General features: G+C 42.3%; 1 protein-coding gene across 1 annotated transcript in view; it reads right to left on the reverse strand.

Annotated features, from left to right (window-relative positions):
- Positions 1–218: 218 nt before the first annotated feature.
- Positions 219–20635, reverse strand: part of LOC108517419 (stAR-related lipid transfer protein 9-like) — a 75837-nt gene continuing 55420 nt past the window's right edge. Inside the window, exons 4-8 of the mRNA XM_017855358.1 lie at positions 12540–12656; positions 9404–9436; positions 9256–9317; positions 8526–8638; positions 219–316 (exon numbers count right to left, since the gene is read on the reverse strand). Of these exons, the coding sequence (XP_017710847.1) occupies positions 219–316; positions 8526–8638; positions 9256–9317; positions 9404–9436; positions 12540–12656 (423 nt within the window). The remainder of the gene's footprint in view (positions 317–8525; positions 8639–9255; positions 9318–9403; positions 9437–12539; positions 12657–20635) is intronic.

Below are 20635 nucleotides of genomic sequence, written 5' to 3' on the forward strand. Positions count from 1 at the left end.
TAGCTGGGTGTGGTGGCGCGTGCCTATAATCCCAGCTACTTGGGAGGCTGAGGCAGGAGAATCACTTGAGCCTGGGAGGCAGAGGTTGTGGTGAGCCGAGATTACACCACTGCACTCCAGTCTGGGCAACAGAGTGAGACCCTGTATCAAAAACAAACAAACAGAAATAGGAAAGAAGACAAGAAAGTGGTTTAAAGGTACAAGGAGAGGAAGAAATCTCACCAAACGTAAGGGGTTACCAACCTGCGTGTAGTAGACAGTGAAAATGGCGTGGGATCTGCTGCTGGCCTCATGAACATGGGTGGCTGCTGTGATTCTGTGTATACAAGAAAAAACTTAGGATGAGGATTGTTCACACATGGTGGATTCTTAAGGATCTATAGGGAATACAAGAAATGTTAGTGCTGAGGTTCACAGATGAGAATCATATTTAGTTCAGTTTTGTAAAGAGGAATAGTCCAAAGAGGGCAGAAGCAGCACGCTAGGTGCTATCTGAGAATAAAACGGAGCACAGTTTCATACTAAACTACACTGAAACTTTTTTTTTAAGCAATAGAAGCAAAAATTCGAGTGTAAAGAGAAATGAAGACTAGAGCGTCATCAACCTGGAAGAACAGGCCCAAGATAGACTCATTTTATTTTATTCTTTCACTTTATTTTATTTTTAGACCCATTTTAATAAGAAAAGTGGATGTAGAGAGCTTGCTGAGAAGGTACCTCAAAGACAGAGAAGGTAAGTTTTGAATTAATATTCTGTGTTTAATCAAATTCTATTAATCAAATATTAATTCTACAGCGTCAGAAAGATCTTGGAAATGAGATCTCAAATCACATCAATATCATGCTTAAGCCACGTAGAATTCATATCTCCCTTAGAAATCCATTACAGTGTTAACCTTCAAAGTCAGGAGAGGTTTTCCTTTATTTAACAGCATCTCACTGTGTTCTGTTCTCAGAGGATCTGGAGAATTGAAGAAAAGGGCCAAAATCTAGAGGCTAGTCTCATGATTCAAGTCTGACACTGAAAAATCACGGAGCTCAGGGTATCCTGAAGACCAGAAGCAAGTGTCTCCAGGAGAGTTCCATGAAGCTCAGGAGAATGTTAAATATAAATTTCTTCCTTTCTGTTCAATTAACTTGGTCCTGCTATTAACAGGATAAATAGAAGGCTCTATAGACTTTTTTACCCCAGGGAAAAAAGCCTTTTTTAGGGACATTTACTAGTAATATTCTAGGTATTTCATACTAACTTACAACACGGCATGTTATTACAATTTACTATAGCTTTTAGGGGAATCTACAGCACCTGGTTATTCATAGCAGATTCAAAACAGTCTTTCGGGGGGCTACCTTATAAGTATGCAAAACTAGAAAAAAAATGGTTTTCTGAAACTTTTACACTATATTCGTCCTTATATCTATCAAACCTGAGGAGAGGACAATGCAGGTAAGAATCTTTTCTTCCAAATTTAGAAGCTCTAAACAAAGTAAATTCCTTGGGCTTACTGCCTAATATTACTACGTCCAGAACAGATTCCAGCTTCATTACTAGTGAGAAGAGACTAAATCTTAGTCACCACCCCTTAACCTGGGAACATTACTGTTCTGGGAAGAGCCTCCTGGTTGTGAACACCTCTACACACAGAGACAATTTTAAGTGTCATTATACACTCCCCAAAGGGAAACAGGAACACAGGATAGGAGTGTGAGGATAAAAGAATGATAGAAACAAACAAACCTGTTTGCAATTCCCTCCTCTAAGAGTTGGATTACTTGCTTGTAATTGGTAACTACGTGTTGAGATAAACCTATCGGGTTTGTGAAACAGAAAAAAGAAATTAAAGGAAATTTTTAGTAAAGTTTAACCTTTTCTTGTAAGTCTTTATCATTCCTATTTCATATTATTTAATAGACAAAAATGAGGGAATCTGGCCAAATTCATTCAGATAATAAATTAAATCAAGAAATATTTATTGGAAACCTCTTGTCAGGTATATGATAGGCTCTAGGAATATAGGTCTCTGCTGTCACAGAGATTATGGTCTATAATTCATATAGACCATATGCTAACAACAACTATAATTCCTTACAATTCTGCTATACAGGTTATAAGAACTCATATATTATCTCATTTGGCCCTCACAAAGTCCCTGAGGTAGGCCAGTGTTGTTTTCCCCACAAGGTGGCAGACTCGGTTTGGCATACAAAATACACAGTACACTTGTCTCTGTCCTCCCACAGTTTACAATCATGGTAAGTTACACTACACAAGACAATATGGCCAAGCGCCACAGAAGTTGGAAAGATGACACATGAGGAGATCAGAGGTGTTGTCAGGGCAGGCTCTATAGAAGAAGTGAGACTTAAATTTAGCCACTATAGAATGGGGAGGGGCTTTAGACAGGTGAAGAGGAGCCTATGGGTATGAAAGTAAATCTTCATGGCTGGTTACTAACCAAGTCCCAAAGGCCTTCCCAACTGTTCTAGAGAATCTCTGTATTAGAGATTCAAAGACAAAGTAACTTCATGGGCTTATTACTAAATACAATTACACCGAAAATAACAAAGTAACATAAATGAAACCAACAAAAATAATAGTCAATAGAAAACAATCCAAGAAAGATCCAGATACCGAAGCTACCATGTCAATTTAAAAGTAACTCTGAAGGCTGGGTGCTGTGACTCATGCCTGTGATCCTAGCACTTTGGGAGGCTGAGGCAGGCAGACCCGAGGTCAGGAGTTTGAGACCAGCCTGGAGAACAGAGAACCACTGTCTCTGCTAAAAATGCAAAATCAGCTGGGCGTGATGGGGCAGGCCTGTAATCCCAGCTACTTGGGAGGCTGAGGCAGGAGAATCCCTTGAACCTGGGAGGTGAAGGTTGCGGAGAGTGGAGATCGCACCATTGCACTCCAGCCTGGGTAACAAGAGTGAAATTCTGTCTCAAAAAAAGTGGGGGCGGGGGGGGGCAGCGGGGCAGGCTCGGTGGCTCACGCCTGTAATCCCAGCACTTTGGGAGCCCGAGGCAGGTAGATCATGAGGTCAGGAGTTCCAAGACCAGCCTGGCCAAGATGGTGAAACCCCACCTCTACCAAAAAAACAAAAAATTAGCCGGATGTGGTGGCAGGAGCCTATAGTCCAAGCTACGCAGGAGCCTGGGGCAGGAGAATCACTTGGACCCAGGAGGCAGAGGCTGCAGTGAGCTGAGATTTCACTATTGCACTCCAGCCTGGACAATAAGAGCAAAACTTCATTTCAAAAAAAAAAAGTAACTCTGCTTACTATTTTCAAGGAGCTGAAAGACAAGATTGTAAACTTGGAAACTAAAATGAAATAATAAAATGGATATCTGAGAAATAATACTGTAAGTGAAAATAAAAACTCAATATAAAGGTTAATAGCAGGTTAGACATAGCTGAAGAAAGAATGAGTGAGCAAGAAGACAGATCAGAAACATACTCAAAATTTAGCACAGAGAGACAAAAGATTAAAAATATGGAGGCAGCCGGGTGCAGTGGCTCACGCCTGTAATCCCATCACTTTGGGAGGCTGAGGTGGGCGGATCACAAGGTCAGGAGTTCAAGGCCAGCCTGACCAACATGGTAAAACCCCATCTCTAATGAAAATACAAAAATCAGCTGGGGGTGGTGGCATGTGACTGTAATCCCAGCTACTCAGGAGACCGAGGCAGGTGAATCACTTGAACTCGGGAGGTGGAGGTTGCAATGAGACGAGATCGAGCCATTGCACTCCAGCCTGGGTGACAGAGCAAGATTCCATCTCAAAAAAAAAAAAAAAAAAAAAAAAAAATGGAGGCTAGGTGTGGTAGTGCACACCTATGATCTCAGCTACTTGAGAGGCTGAGGCAGGAGGGTCCCTTGAGCCCAGGAGTCCAAAACCAGTCTGGGCAACATTAGCAAGACTCCATGTCTAATTAATTAATTAAATATAGAAGAAACGGTAAGACTCAGAGTATACAGAGAATAGGCCTAACATACCTGTAATTAGAGTCCCAAGAGAAGAATGGGGTAGAAGGAATATTATAAGCAGTAATGGTAGTGGAGGGAAGGGGGGGAGAAAAAGGAAAGGTAATGGCTAAGAACTTTCTAAAACTGATAAAAAAGATACAAAAGCACGATTCAAAAATCCCAGCATGATTTTTTAAAATCCTGCATCTACCCCTAAGTAGATCATAATAAACTGTTCAAAGACTAAAGGAAAAATATTGAAAAAATTAGACTAAGAGAAGGCTTCTCAGCAAAAACAGTGGAAAACAGAAGACAATGGTATAAAATTTAACGACTAAAAGAAAATAGCCATTAATTAAAAATTCTATACTCAGTGAACTTTACCTTCAAGAATAAGAAAAGCAGTCCAGGCGTTGTGGCTCATGCCTGTAATCCCAGCACTTTGGGAGGCCAAGGCGGGTGTATCACCTGAGGTCAGGAGTTCAAGACCAGCCTGACCAATAAGGTAAAACCCCATCTCTACTAAAAATACAAAAATTAGCCAGGCATGGTGATGCGTGCCTGTAATCCCAGCTACTCAGGAGGCTGAGACAGCAGAATTGCTTGAACTTGGGAGGCGGAGGTTGCAGTGAGCCGAGATCCTACCACTGCACTCCAGCCTGGGTGACAGAGTAAAAAACAAAATCAAAAACAATAAAAGGGTAACTTTGATGGAGTAATTTTATATCCGTGGAATCTAGTAAAGAAGATTCGGGGCTTGTAATTAAGACATTGCTTTCATTCATTTTTCTAGTAATTCATCCTTATTTTATAAATGTATTAATATGGCAAAGATTGGAATTAAAAAAAAAAAACTGGTTCTTCTAGCCTGGGCAACATAGCAAGACCCCATCTCTAAAAGAAAAAATAAAAAAGTTAGCTGGCACGATGGCACATGTCTGTAGTATCAGCTACTTGGGAGGCTGAGGTAGGAGGACCGCCTGAGTCCAGGAGTTTGAGGCTGCAGTGAGTCACAATCGTGCCACTGCACTCCAGCCTGGGTGACAGTGTGAGACTCTGATCCAAAAACAAAACACCACCACAAAAAAAACTGGTCCTTCACCACAGTTCGAGAAGCATATAGAATATCTCTTAAAAATAATCACTATTGCAAATATATTACTTAATGGTAAAATGGTGAAGCTTTCCTCTGAGAACAAGACTCACCACTTTTATTTACTATTGTACTAGAGGTCCTAGTTTATGCAGAAAGGTAAGAAAAAAAAGGCACAAGAACTAAATGGTTGGGGTTGGGGGGAAACTCCTGTGACTTACAGATTGAGTATATAGGAAATACAGAATTTTTCTCAAGTTCCAACTACCTACCTCTTGGTTTGCACCTGTACCTTTACATTAAAATAAAGACCACAGTGAAAATACAGTACTGTCTTTGTCTCACTTAGATATCAGTTTACATCCTATAACCACTGGCCTCTTAAGTGTGCTTTGGGCAGGCCATTGTGCATTTCAGATTTCAACTTAATCTCTCATCTAATTAATAAACTTTTTAATGGAAAGGCTACTCCTTTCCTTTCTTTGGATTTACGTAGCTATCAAGGTCCATCTCACAATTCTGAACTGGAACTGCAAGTTCTTTAAGGGCTTATATTTTCATATTTCCCATGGCACCCGGAATACTATAGGCATCTTGTAGGTACTCAATAAATTTCTGTAGAATTGGTTTCAAGCCAGAAACCACTTTCCACTTTAAAGTCATATTCACAGAATGGATGAGCCTTAAGACAGATGGACGGGCAGATAGATAAGATATATATCAATAAAGAAAGAAAACATTTTTTTAAAAAAGTTTACTAAGATCTCATTAGAGGGTGGTGATGGGAATAACGTAGTTCAGTGTGACTACTCAGGGTCCTAGCTTCCAAGGCGGGTTCTATACTATTTCAGCTCATGGCTCCTTCACTAAGAAATGTCCACCAGTATTTGTAAAGGTTTAAGAATGTCCAGAGTGGTTCAAGAAACTTGTGACACAGAATCTAAGAGATTTTTCACTGGTTTGGAATTTAGCATTTCTTACCTCCTTCCCCTCAAGGGTTCACTCCATAAAGGTATTCAAAAGTGTCCTGAACTTTGCACCATGAACCCTGAGATTTGAGTCCTGATCCTGTCATTGACGTTTGACATATGACCCAAGCTGTATGACCTTGCAAGAATCATATTTTCTGGGTTGCAGGCACTATGCCAATCAAATAATCTAGGATCCTAGGCCTCTCTCTAGGCTCTTGGTGTTCAGGATTCTGTTCCATTCCTCTCTTCCAGTCCAGTGCCAGTTTCCCAGTTTCAATTCTGTCCCAACTCTAGCTGTGTGACTTTGGGAACAACCTTTAACTTTCTCCAGATTTCACTGTTTTCTGTATAATGCGGATATCTGAACTATGTCCGAGTTCTCCTCTGGTTACTCCTCCCACACGTACACACACACTTGTTTTTTTTGAGACGGAGTCTTGCTCTGTCGCCAGGCTGGAGTGCATGCAGCTGAGAGATCTCGGCTCACTGCAACCTCCGGCCTTCCGGGTTCAAGCAATTCTCCTGCCTCAGCCTCCTGACTAGCTGGAACTACAGGTATGTGCCACCATGCCTGGCTAATTTTTTGTATTTTTAGTAGAGACAGGGTTTCACCATGTTGGCCAGGATGGTGTCAATCTCCTGACCTTGTGATCCGACTGCCTAAGGCTCCCAAAGTGTTGGGATTACAGGCGTGAGCCACCGCACCCAGCCCACACAGACTTTTAAGATGAGAAGTTTGATACCGCTGCATCGACTCATGGTCTGCCTTGAAAGTATTGCTTTACACAGATATGTATACCCACAGAGTTTTACAGAGCAAACTTAAACTGGTTACAGAGTTTTACAGAGCAAACTTAAACTGGTTCCTAGCAAGGGAAATGGTATTTTTGTTGTTGTTTCTAAGCTGCCATTTATGATTAAACATTTGGGGAAAGACACAGGTAGCAGAATCAGTCACTGGCATACCTATTGTATCATCCATTTGCCATGCCCTGACCAGAGAACAGCAGCTCTTGATTGTTCATGTCCTGCTCCTTATCAGGATTTAAATTAGCATACTATAGCCAGGCGCGGGCTGGCTCACATCTATAATCCTAGCACTTTAGGAAGCTGAGGTGGGAGGATCAGTTAAGGCCAGGAGTTCAAGACCAGCCTGGGCAACATAGTGAGATCCCATCTCTACAGCAAATTTAAAAATTAGCTGCCTAGGTGCACGCCTGTAGCCCTAGCTACTTGGGAGACTGGGGCGGAAGGATCACTTGAGCCCAGGAGTTCAGGTTGCAGGGAGCTATGATTGCATCACTGCATTCCAGCTTGGGCTACAGAATAAGACCTTGTGGCTAAAAAAATAAATAAAAAATAAACTAGCATACTGCTATAGGAACATAAAATGTATATATTACTTCGTTTTGTTTTGTTTTGAGATGGAGTCTCGCTCTGTCAAACAGGCTGGAGTGCAGTTGCGCAATCTCGACTCATTGCAACCACTGCCTCCCGGTTTTAAGCGATTCTCCTGCCTCAGCCTCCCGAGTAGCTGGGATTACAGGTATGCGCCACCACATCCAGCTAATCTTTTGTATTTTTAATAGAGACAAGGTTTCACCATGTTGGCCAAGCTGGTCTTGAACTCCTGACCTCCAGCAATTCACCCACCTCAGCCTCCCAAAGTGTTGGGATTACAGGCATATGCCATTGCACCTGGGCCATGTATTAACTCTTATAAGTGGCCTGGAAGGGTAAAAACTTCGCCCATAAAAGAACCCAACTATTGCTACTTAATAGCAGGATCTACCTTAATGATATAAGACAGATGGTACCAAGCACCAAACATCAGTACTTGGTTAGGAAACACATCAAATCCTACTCCATGTCTGATGTCTGACTTCGCCCTATCTCTCCTACCTACTACCACCACCAATGGAAAAGAAAGGGGACTGGTTTACCAGGGAACCAGTAGAGGCTCTGCTATATCAGGTGCCTGAAGATCCCACCGCATTCCCTACAGCTTTCCCTCTCATTCACCATGCTTTAGCCACACTGGCCCCTAGAAAACACCAAGCCTTCTCCCAGGGCTCTAGTCCATTCCACTCCCTCTTCCTGAAACACTTCTCACCTTGTTACATCATTCTTCACATGACTATACTCCTTTCAGGTCTCAGCTTAAATGTTTCCTCCTCAGAGAAGCTCTTCCTGATCACCCCATAAAGGTGGGTCACCAACACTTTCCAATGTTCTTTGCCACTGACATCTATTTATTTACTAGCCTTTATCACTACTTGTAATTGTTTGTTTCCTGACTCACACCCACTAGATTGTAAGCTTGCCTGAGGGCAGGACCATGTCGTCTCTATTTGTCAGTACATATTCAGTGTCTAGTACAGTAGTTGGCACACAATAAGTGTTCACTACACATATGTTCAATGAATTAGTGAACATTAGGAGAGCTTCCCAGGCTTCAGTTTGTTTTCGGATCTCCAGGACCACAGTAGCTCACCTTGTACATAGGGCCCCATCTCTGGATGCTCCCTGACCCGCAGGGTATAGGGCTTTTTTTGACCAGATTGCTTCAACAGATCCCGCACCCGTTCATTATAGATTTCTAGAAAACTAGACAGAAGTAGAAAAAGGCAACATAATTACATTTTGAAAAAAAGTAGAAACAACACTGAGCTAAAAATCAGGAGGTCTTAGTTCCTGTCCCAGCTCCACGTCTGACATTCCAAGGCACTAATCAAGCCAAGGTTCCCCCTTGAGTTTCTTTCCATATATACACAAGAGTTTTTTTTTTAGTTGTATTTTTATTTTTGAGACAGAGTCTCACTCTATCTCACAGGCTGGAGTGCAGTGGCACAATCTCGGCTCACTGCAACCTCCGCCTCCCAGATTCACCACACCCGGCCACAGAGATTGTTTCTTGAGTGAGTTTCAAACATGACCCTTGAGCTCTATTGTTCTGTGAAGGCATCTCAAGGGCTACTTGACAGCCAGGGTCAGCTGGGCCACAGAAGGAAAGACCTGCTTGTTAAGTCTATGAGTAGGAAATTAAGTTTTCTACAACCAAGGGCCTAAGTATGTTTCTCAGCTCTTGTACTGCAAGATATTTCTTCTGTGGCTTTTCTCCATCCCTGTGGTGACTCTGGAAGCAAAGAGAGGACAGCTGAACATGGCAGAATTTGGAGTGGAAGGAGAACTACTGTAGGTTCCAGAGCTTGGTAGATTCTTACCTTACTTTTATCCTACAGGAGGAAGGCAGTGAGGCACAGTCTTTCTGCCTGATGAAGAGACCCTGCACAAACCAGAGGGTTGGGGTTTCATTGTAGGAACTGTACAGAGACCTACTTTGAGAGGATCCAGCCAAAAGATAGTGTATACCTCACATATCCGTGGTGTCAGCCCAACAGAGGCCTGGAGAACAGAAGAAAGGAAAGCATTATTGTTTACTCAAGATGATGCTCTCCCCCACCGAATACCCAGGCACCATCCTCAGCATGGGGATGGGTGCCTGGACTCCTTGTGCTAGCCTCTTCACTTCAGGCAGTTTCACTGGAGAATATAGAAGACTTTTATGTGCCAGTGCTCCGAGAGACACTCAAGGAAGAAATGTACCAGATGAGAGGCATATGTATCAACCATAAGAAGGAAAAGAGGAGGCCGGGCGTGGTGGCTCACGTCTGTAATCCCAGCACTTTGAGAGGCCAAGGCAGGCGGATCACGAGGTCAGGAGATCGAGATCATCCTGGCTAACACGTGAAACCCCGTCTCTACTAAAATATAAAAAAAATTAGCTGGGCGTGGTGGCGGGCACCTGTAGTCCCAGCTACTCGGGAGGCTGAGGCAGGAGAATGGCATGAACCCAGGAGGTGGAGCTAGCAGTGAGCTGAGATGATGCTACTGCACTCCAGCCTGGGCGACAGAGCGAGACTGTGATTAAAAAAAAAAAAAAAAGAAGAAGGAGGAAAAGAGAAGCCAGCACACCCAGATACCTGCTTTTATGCAATGAAGGTTACATTATTCTTGGATAAAAACACTTTACCAATGTTCCTCCTAGACTCCCTACACCTGGAGATTGGAGTATATGAGTATTCAAAATACACATTTAGACCAGGTGTGGTGGCTCACCCCTGTAATCCCAGCACTTTGGGAGGCTGAGGTGGGTGGATCACTTGAGCTCAGGAGTAAGAGACAAGCCTGGGCAACTTGCGGAGACCCTGTCTCTGGCTAATACAAAAAAAAATTAGCCTGGCATGGAGGCGTGTGCCTATGGTCTCAGCTACTCAGGAGATTAAGGTGGGAGGATCACTTGAACCCCGGAGGCAGAGTCTGCAGTGAGCTGAGATTGCACCACTGCACTCCAACCTGGGTAACAGAGACCCCATCTCAAAAACAAAACAAAACAACAAAAACAACAACAACAACAACAACAAAACACATTTAGAAAGAGGTAGTTTTCTCATCTTGTATCCAGTGCTAACTTGTACTCGGTTAAGGGCTTTATACTTTTGGTTTAGCAGCCAATTTCTTCTTTTTTTTTAATTATTATTTTTTTGAAATAGAGTTTCACTCTTGTTACCCAGGCTGGAGTGCAATGGCACAATCTCGGCTCACTTCAACCTCCATCTCCCGAGTTCAAGCAATTCTCCTGCCTCAGCTTCCCGAGTAGCTGGGAGTACAGGCACTTGCCATCACACCTGGCTAATTTTTATATTTTTAGTAGAGACGGGGTTTCACCATGTTGGCCAGGCTGGTCTCGAACTCCTGAGCTCAGGTGATCCACCCGCCTCAGCCTCCCAAAGTACTGGGATTACAGGTGTGAGCCAACGCACCCAGCCCCAATTCTTTTAATGTCAAATACTGTGAAATCACACTAAACACAGGACAAAGTGAGCAATGAGCTAGGTCCAAGGCATCAGGGATAATCATTTAAGAGGAATCATGTTCTATAGAATGTTCCTGTGTAGTGTTTATTTGTTACCCACCTAACAGGATATATATACTTTTAGAGACAGGGTCTCTTTTTTTTTATTTATGTATTTATTTATTTATTTATTTATTTATTTTTTGAGACGAAGTCTTGCCCCATTGCCCAGGCCAGAGTGCAATGGTACAATCTCAGCTTACTGCAACCTCAGCCTCCCCAGTTCAAGTGATTCTCATGCCTCAGCCTCCTAGATAGCTGGGATTACAGGTGCATGCCACCACATCTGGCTAATTTTTGTATTTTTAGTAGAGACTTGGTTTCACCATATTGGCTAGGCTGGCCTTGAACTCCTGACCTCGTGATCCACCCGCCTCGGCCTCCCAAAGTGCTGGGATTACAGGAATGAGCCACCGCACCTGGCCGAGACAGGGTCTCTTACTCTGTTGTCCAGGCTGGAGTACAGTGGCAAGATCATGGCTGATCACCGCAACTTCAACCTCCCAGGCTGAAGCCATCCTCCCACCTCAGCCTCCCAAGTAGCTGGGACCACAGGCATGTGCCCCCACACCCGGCTAATTTTTGTATTTTTTATAGAGATGGGGTCTCCCTATGTTGCCCAGACTGTTCTCAAATTCCTGGGCTTAAGAGATCTTTCTGCCTCAGCCACCCCAAAGTGTTGAGATTATAGGTGTGAACCACTGCGCCTGGCACCCTGACCAGGATACTTCTAAATCCAAAACAAAAAGGTATTCTTAAGGAACTCTGCCCTCCTGATTTTCTGTGATAAAGGAAGGCTCTCATTAAATCCTATGTACTTTTGAAAGCCCCCGGCTCAGAAACTAGTTCTCCTGCTTTCTTCTAATACACAGATCTAACACATGTAGGCTTGGAGCTTGGCCACAATAATCAAATCTCTGCACAGCTCTAGCCTGCACTTAAGATTTAGTCCAGGTCTTGTCCACAACAAAGGTGCAAAACAGCTTCAAATAACGAACCTGGAGATAACAAGAAATTCAGGAGGACTGACGAGAACTGCTTTGTTGAAGGGAGCTGTAAAATTCTAAGGCTCTTCAGGGTTTAATAAAAAGGGGTTAATTATTCAAAGTTTACCTTCCAATTAAATGCTGAAAAACTTTTTTTTTTTTTTGAGACGGAGTTTCGCTCTTGTTGCCCAGGCTGGAGTGCAATGGCACGATCTCAACTCACCCCAACCTCTGCCTCCCGGGTTCAAGTGATTTGTGATTCTCCTGCCTCAGCCTCCCGAGTAGCTGGGATTACAGGCATGCGCCACCACACCAAGCTAATTTTTTTGTATTTTTAATAGAGATGGGGTTTCTCCATGTTGGTCAGGCTGGTCTCGACCTCCCAACCTCAGGTGATTTGCCCGCCTTGGCCTCCCAAAGTGCTGGGATTACAGGCATGAGCCAACGTGCCCAGCCGAAAAACTCATTCTTAAAACAGAAGAAGGCTCATTCAATCTTCTTTAAGGTTGACTGACTACAGAAATCATATTCTATCTCACAGTAGTAAGGACAATGCAAGGTTCAGGCTTGCTGTGGCATTAGGACTATATCTCATTGTAATACTCACTGGGGTCCCCAGCATGGTATATGTCTTCCCAGAGCCTGTCTGTCCATAAGCAAAAAGGCATATGTTATAGCCTTTGGCAACTCCAGACAGTACTTCCATCCCTAAATCCTGGAAAACCTGTAACAACAAAAGCAGAAGAAATATCACTGTGGTCCTTCTTCTCATAGCAGATTTAGAATTATTTTCTAACCTAAAAAAATATATAAAATATTTCAAACATCCATGACTATTAATTCACTACCATTTCATAAGAATCAATTTAGCTTCATAAAAAGATAGCTAAGGAATATTCATTCATTCAGCCTGTCAAATTCTTTAAGTGCCTACTGTATCTAGACACAATACTGGACTCTGAAGATACAAAAGTAATATGGTCTCTAAACTTAAGGCAAAGAGAGTGTAGAAGAGCAAAGATATGCAAGCAAAATAATTCTGTATCTCTCGTAAGAAAATGTTTAATATGGTTAATCAGGTAAAGCTGCAGTGAAATATTGCCCAATAACAAAGAAATTCAGGGTCTTAGGATACCACACTGAAGATCAGTAAGATCAGAAGTTAGGGAGGTGTTTTCCATGTGCATTTATTTTCTATACACTCCCTCCTCAGATTGACCCCAAGAGCTGGCTGGTTCTGCTGGTCATTTACCCCTGCTTCAGTGAATCAGAAATAGGCAGAGGTCCTCATGTGAAAATTCCTATACTTGTTATACTGCTTGGAAGTCCTACTGAGCTCTGTTCGGCAAACTCTGGTCTCAGGAAAAAATAGCCAGTTTTATGGGGAAGGCACAGCTTCCTAGTTCAGCCAGTCTTCGGCAGAATGCTATGTGGGCATCTGCATACCCATGGCTGGTACGGTGGACATTTACCCTTTGTATTGTTGCTCAGCATCAAAATACTCTTCCTTTGAACCTTTGGTTGTGTCAGTCTCGGTGGGAAGCACAGCTCAATGCTCTACTATAGAAGCCAAACAGGCCAGATATTCCTCTCCACCTAGGACAACACTAGCACATGAAATGAGGCCAGACAGGGATGGATGCAGTGGCTCATGCCTGTAATTCCAGCACTTTGGGAGGATGAGGTGAGGGGATCACCTGAGGTCAGGAGTTCAAGACTAGCCTGGCCAACATGGCGAAACCGTCTCTACTAAAAATACAAAAAATTACCCGGGCATGGTGGTGGGCACCTATAATCCCAGCTACTTGGGAAGTGGAGGTAGGAGAATCACTTGAACCCAGGAAGTGGAAGTGCAATGAGCTGAGATCATGCCATTGCACTCCAGCCTGGGAGAGAGAGACTCCATCTTAAAAAAAAAAAAAAAGAAAGAAAGAAATGGGGCCGGACAACTACATGTCACTTGACAAGCTGAATATCATTTGAATTTTGAAAGAAAGACATAAAAATAAAGAATAGTTAATAAATTGTCCATACTGGCATCAAGGATCCAATAACACTGCCTGCTGGGCATACAGTGGTAGAAGTGCCAAGTGTGGTGCTCAAATCAGACAATTCTGTGATATGGCTCTGCCTGGGGTCCCTGTTGCTTAGTATCCCATGTCTTCCTGCCCAGTTTTCAACTTTCCCCTCAATTCTGTGACTCCTCTGATATGATTCCAAGGTGTAGTGTGTTCTTACACGTCAAAGCTGTGTGATCTTGGGCAAGTTACTTAAACTCTGTAAACTTTAGTTTCTTTAGGTATAAAATGTTTGCTGTTGTATCTGTAATACAGGTTTGTTGTGAAGATTAAACAAAGTAATACACTTAACTAGGGACAAAGATAGGAGCTGCTAACTCAAGACTACACTCCCTGCTTTTTTTTTTTTTTTTTTTTTTGAGACAGGGTCTTGCTCTGTCCCCCAGCCTGGAGTGCAGTGGCACAATCTTGACTTACCACAGCCTCGACCTCTTGGGCTCAAACGATCTCCCTACCTTGGTCTCCTCATCAGCTGGAACTGCAGGTGTGCACCACCACACCCAGCTAATTTTTTTTGTATTTTTGTAGAGACAGGTCTCCCCATGTTGCCCAGGCTGGTCTTGAACCCCTGGGCTCAAGTGATCCACGTGCTTCAGCCTCCCAAAGTGCTGGGATTACAGATGTGAGCCACTGTGCCTGGCCTTTTATTTATTTATTTATTTTTATTTTTTAATTTTATTTTTTTTTCTTAAGAGACATGGTCTTATCCTGTCAGCTAGGCTGAAGTACAGTGGCACAATCATAGCCTACTGCAGCTTCAAACACCTGGGCTCAAGGGATCATCTCGCCTCAGCCTCTTGAGTAGCTAGGATTAAGGGCATTTTTATTATTTTTCTCTTTGTTAGTTTGTTTTAATAATCAGTGTTAAGTTGTCATCAGTTTAAAGAAATGGGTTATTTGCAAGCCTCATGGTAATCTCAAATCAAAAAACCTACAAAAGATACACAAAAAATAAAAAGAAATTAAAACATGCCACCAAAGAAAACCACCTTCACAAAACAGGAAGACAGGAAGAAAAGAAGGAGGGAAGAAAAGACCACAAAACAACCAGAAAAGAAATAACAAAATGGCAGGAGTCCTTACTCATCAATAATAACGTTGAATGTAAAGGCACTAAACTCTCCAATCAAAAGACAGAGCTAAATGGATTTAAAAAACAAGACGCAACAATCTATTGCCTACAGGAAACACACTTCACCTGTGAATACACATATACACTGAAAACAAAGGGAGAGAAAAAGATACTCCGTGCAAATGGAAACCAAAAAAGAGCGGAATTAGCTACATGTATATCAAACTAAATAGATTTCAAGACAAAAACTTAAAAGAGACAAAGGTCATTACATAATCAGAAAGGGGTCAACTCAGCAAAAGGATGTAACAATTATAAATATATATGCACCCAACACTGGATCACCCAGATATATAAAAGCAAATATTATTAAAGCTAAAGAGAGAAAGAGAGACCTCAACACAGTAATAGCTGGAGACTTCAACACCCCACTTTCAGCACTGGATAGATCATTCAGACAGAAAATCAACAAAGAAATGTTGGACTTAACCTGCACTGTAAACCAAATGGACCTAATAGATATTTACAGAACATTTCATCCAATGGCTGCAGAATACACATTCTTCTCCTCAGCACATGGATCACTCTCAAGAAAAGACCATATGTTAGGCCACAAAACACGTTTTACAGAATTTAAAAAAAAAATCTTCCTGAAAGATGGGTTAAGGAAAAAATAAATAATAAAACAATTCAAAAAAGCTGAAATCATATCAAGTATCTTCCATGACCACAATGGAATAAAATTAGAAATAATAACAAGAGGAATTTTGGAAACTATATACACACATGGAAATTAAACAATATGCTCCTGAATGACCAGTAGGTCCCTGAACAAAATAAGAAGAAAATTTTCAAATTTCTTTTTTTTTGGAGACAGAATCTCACTCTGTCACCCAGGCTAGAGTACAATGGTGTGATCTCAGCTCACTGCAACCTCCACCTCCTGGATTCAAGCAATTCTCATGCCCCGGTATCCCAAGTAGCTGAGACTACCGGTGTGCACCACCACGCCTGGCTAACTTTTGGTATTTTAGTAGAGACAGGGTTTCACCATGTTTCACAGGCTGGTCTTTAACTCTGGAGCTCAGGTAGTCTGCCCGCCTTGGCATCACAAAGTACTAGGATTACAGTCTTAAGCCACCACGCCTGGCCTAAAATTCTTGAAACAAATAGATATGGAAACACAACATACCCAAACAAATGGGATACAGCGAAAGTACCACTAAGAGAAAAGTTTACAGCAATAAGCATCTATATCAAAAAAGTAGAAAAACTTCACATAACCTAACAATGCATCTTAAAAACTAGAAAAGTGGCCAGGCATGGTGGTCCATGTCTGTAATCCCAGCACTTTGGAAGGCCAAGGCAAGAAGATCACTTGAGCCCAGGAGTTCAAGACCAGCCTGGACTCAAGCTCTATAAACTCTTGCAATATAGCAAGAATTCATTTCTAATTTTTTTAATAAGAAAAAGAACTAGAAAAGCAAGAGCAAATCAAACACAAAATTAGCAGAAGAAAAAAACGAGAAATAAATGAAATTGAAATGAAAAAAGCAATGCAAAAGATCAATAAATTGAAAAATTGGTATTTTGAAAAGATAAAATTGATAAGCCTTTAGACAGACTAAGAAAAAAAGACTCACATAAATAAAATCAGAGATGAAAAAGGAAGCATTACAACTGACACTGCAGAAATCCAAAGGCCCGGTAGACACTACTATGACTATACACCAATAAATTGGAAAACCTAGAAAAAAAGGGATAAATTCCTAGACACATACAATCTACCAAAATTGAACCATGAACAAATCCAAAACCTGAATAGAACAATAGCAAGTAATGAAGCTGTAATAAAAATCTCCCAGCAAAGAAAAGCCCAGAACCCAATGGCTTCACTGCTGAATTTTACCAAACATTTAAAGAAGAATTAATATCACGCCTACTAAAACTGCTCCAAAAAGATGAAAAAGGGAATACTTACAAACTCATCTTTTAAGGCCAGTATTACCCTGACACCAAAACCACACAAAGATACATCAAAAAAAGAAAACTACAGGCCAATATCCCTGATGAACATTGATGCAAAAATCTTCAACAAAATACCAGCAAACCGAATTCAACATGTTAAAAAGATCATTCAGGCCGGGCATGGTGGCTCAGACCTGCAATCTCAGCACTTTGGGAGGCCTGACATGATGGATATCCCCATCTACCCTGATGTGATTACTACACATTATATGCCTGTATCAAAATATCTCATGTACCTCATAAATATATATACCTACTATATACCCATAATTTTTTTTTTTCTGAGACAAAGTTTCACTCTGTTGCCCAGGCTAGAGTGCAGTGGCACAATCACAGCTTACTGCAGCCTCAATTTCCCAGGCTCAAGCAATCCTCCCACCTTAGCCTCCCAAGTAGCTGGGACTACAGGCATGTGCCCCCATGCCCAGCTAATTTTTGTATTTTTTGTAGAGATGGGGTTTCGCCATGTTGCCCAGGCTGGTCTCAAACTCCTAGCGATCTGCCCACCTCGGCCTCCCAGAAAACAACTGGTCAAGCACAGTGGTGCACACTTGTAATACCAGCACTTTGGGAGACTGAGAGGCCTCAGCTACTTGGGAGGCTGAAGTGGAAGGATTGCTCGAGCCATGGAGGTAGAGGTTGCAGTGAGCCGACATCACACCACTGCACTCCATCTACCTGGGGCAAGACACCGAGACACTGTCTTGAAAAAAAATTGGTATCAAAAACCCACTCATAAACCATTAAATTAAAGAAAAGATGGCCAGGCACGGTGGCTCACACCTGTAATCTCAGCACTTTGGAAGGCCGAGGCGGTGCGATCACCTGGAGTCAGGAGTTCGAGACCAGCCTGACCAACATGGTGAAACCCCACCTCTACTTTAAAAAATACAAAATTAGCCGAGCATGGTGGCACGTGCCTGTACACCTAGCTACTCAGGAGGCTGAGACAAGAGAATCATTTGAACCCGGGAGGTGGAGGCTGCAGTGAGCCGAAATTGCGCCACTACACTCCAGCCCGGGCAACAAGAGTGAAACTCTTTCCCCGGCCACCAAAAAACAAAAAAAAAAAAAAAAAGAAGAAGAAAAGAAATAATTAAAACTCTTGCCAGGTGTGGTGGCTCATGCCTGTAATCCCAGCACGTTGGGAGGCTGATGTGGGAAAATCACTTGAGGTCAGGAGTTCAGAGACCAGCCTGGCCAACAAGGTGAAACCCTGTCTCTACTAAAAAATACAACAATTAGCCAGGCACGGGGGCAGGTGCCTGTAATGCCAGTTATTTGGGAAGCTGAGGCAGGAGAACAGCTCGAACTTGGGAGGCAGAGGCTGCAGTGAGCCGATATCGCACCATTGTGCCCCAGCCTGGGCAACAGAACTAGGCTCGGTCTCAAAAAATAAATGAATAAATAAAATAATAACAACTAAAACTCTTTCCTCGTATCTTGAAGGTTTTGTTAGGGCTTGGTGTCATTCTTTTTCTTTTAATAAATATGAAAATCATTCCACTGAGAGGGAGGTTACTTATCCAACAAAATACACGTAGTCCTCAGCCCTTAATACCTTCCCACAGAAAAGTTTCATGCATGTCTATTACAAACTGAAATTGCTATTAAAAACTAAAATTTTCACACAGAAAAGACATTCTTCATTAGTTTTTGTTAATCTACCAAAAAAAAAAAAAAAAAAGGAAGAAAATAACAGCCGGGCATGGTGGCTCACACCTGTAAACCCAGCACTTTGGGAGGCCAAGGCAGGCGACTCACCTGAGGTCAGGAGTTCAAGACCAGCCTGGCCAACATGGTGAAACCCCACCTCCACTAAAATACAAAAATTAGCCGGGAGTGGTGGCATGTGTCTGTAATCCCAGCTACTTGGGAGGCTGAGACAAGAGAACTGCTTGAGCCCAGGAGGTGGAGGTTGCAGTGAGCCAAGATCGCGCCACTGCACTCTAGCCTGGGAGACAGAGTAAGACTCTATCTCCAAAAACAGAAAATAGCTTTAAGGCTGGTGGTGGTGGCTCACGCCTGTAATCTCAGCACTTTGGGAGGCTGAGCTGGGCGGACCACTTGAGGTCAGAAATATGAGACTAGCCTGGCCAAGATGGTGAAACCCCATCTCTACTAAAAATACAAAAATTAGCTGGTTGTGGTAGTGCACACCTGTAATTCCAGCTACTTGGGAGACTGAGGCAGGAGAACCATTTGAACCTGGAACGCAGAGGTTGCAGTGGGCCAAGACTGTGCCACCACACTCCAGCCTGGGTGACAGATTGAGACTGTCTCAAACAAAAAAGAAAATAACTTTAAATGTTTATGATGTATTCTGTTTAAATGCATTTTAAATATTACTTATCTCTATGGGTCTGTAACTCCATTGTTAAAATAAAAGAATTATATTAGAAAACTTTATTCCGTTTTAGAAAAATTGCTACTAAATGCAGTAACAGATAACATCTTTACTGACAAGGGTATTTGTGTATTCACTATGAGAATTATTCTTATGTTTTATTATATAAATAATTATGTTCAAAGTAACAAAGAAAAAAAAAAAGACAGGCCGGGCATGGTAGCTCATGCCTGTAAACCCAGAACTTAGGGAGGCCAGGGCAAGTGAATCACCTGAGGTCAGGGGTTCAAGACCAGTCTGGCCAACATGGTGAAACCCTGTCTCTATGAAAAATACAAAAAATTAGCTGGGTGTGGTGACACATGCCTATAGTCCCAGCTACTTGGGAGGCTGGGGCAGAAGAATCACTTGAACTTGGGAGGCGGAGGTTGCAGCGAGCTGAGATTGTGTCACTGCACTCCAGCCTAGATAACAGAGGGAGATTCTCTCTCCAAAAAAAAAAAGACAACAGAAAATGGTGAGAAACAAAAATGATCCCACTATTCAGAGATAATACACTTTTTTTTAATATATATACTTTAAGTTCTAGGGTACATGTGCACAACGTGCAGGTTTGTTACATATGTATACATCTGCCATATTGGTGTGCTGCACCCATTAACTCGTCATTTACATTAGGTATATCTCCTAATGCTATCCCTCCCCTCTCCCCACAACAGGCCCTGGTGTGTGATATTCCCCTTCCTGTGTCCAAGTGATCTCATTGTTCAATTCCCACCTATGAGTGAGAACATGCGGTTTTTGGTTTTCTGTTCTTGCGATAGTTTGCTGAGAATGATGGTTTCCAGCTGCATCCATGTCCCTACAAAGGACACAAATTCGTCCTTTTTATGGCTGCATAGTATTCCATGGTGTATATGTGCCACATTTTATTAATCCAGTCTGTCACAGATGGACATTTGGGTTGATTCCAAGTCTTTGCTATTGTGAATAGTGCTGCAATAAACATACGTGTGCATGTGTCTTTATAGCAGCATGATTTATAATCCTCTGGGTATATACCCAGTAATGGGATGGTTGCGTCAAAGGGTATTTCTAGTTCTAGATCCTTGAGGAATTGCCACACTGTTTTCTACAATGGTTGAACTAGTTTACAGTCCCAACAACAGTGTAAAAGT

The sequence above is a fragment of the Rhinopithecus bieti genome, unplaced genomic scaffold, assembly GCF_001698545.2.
Source record: "Rhinopithecus bieti isolate Rb0 unplaced genomic scaffold, ASM169854v2 scaffold_495, whole genome shotgun sequence".
NCBI lineage: Eukaryota > Metazoa > Chordata > Mammalia > Primates > Cercopithecidae > Rhinopithecus > Rhinopithecus bieti.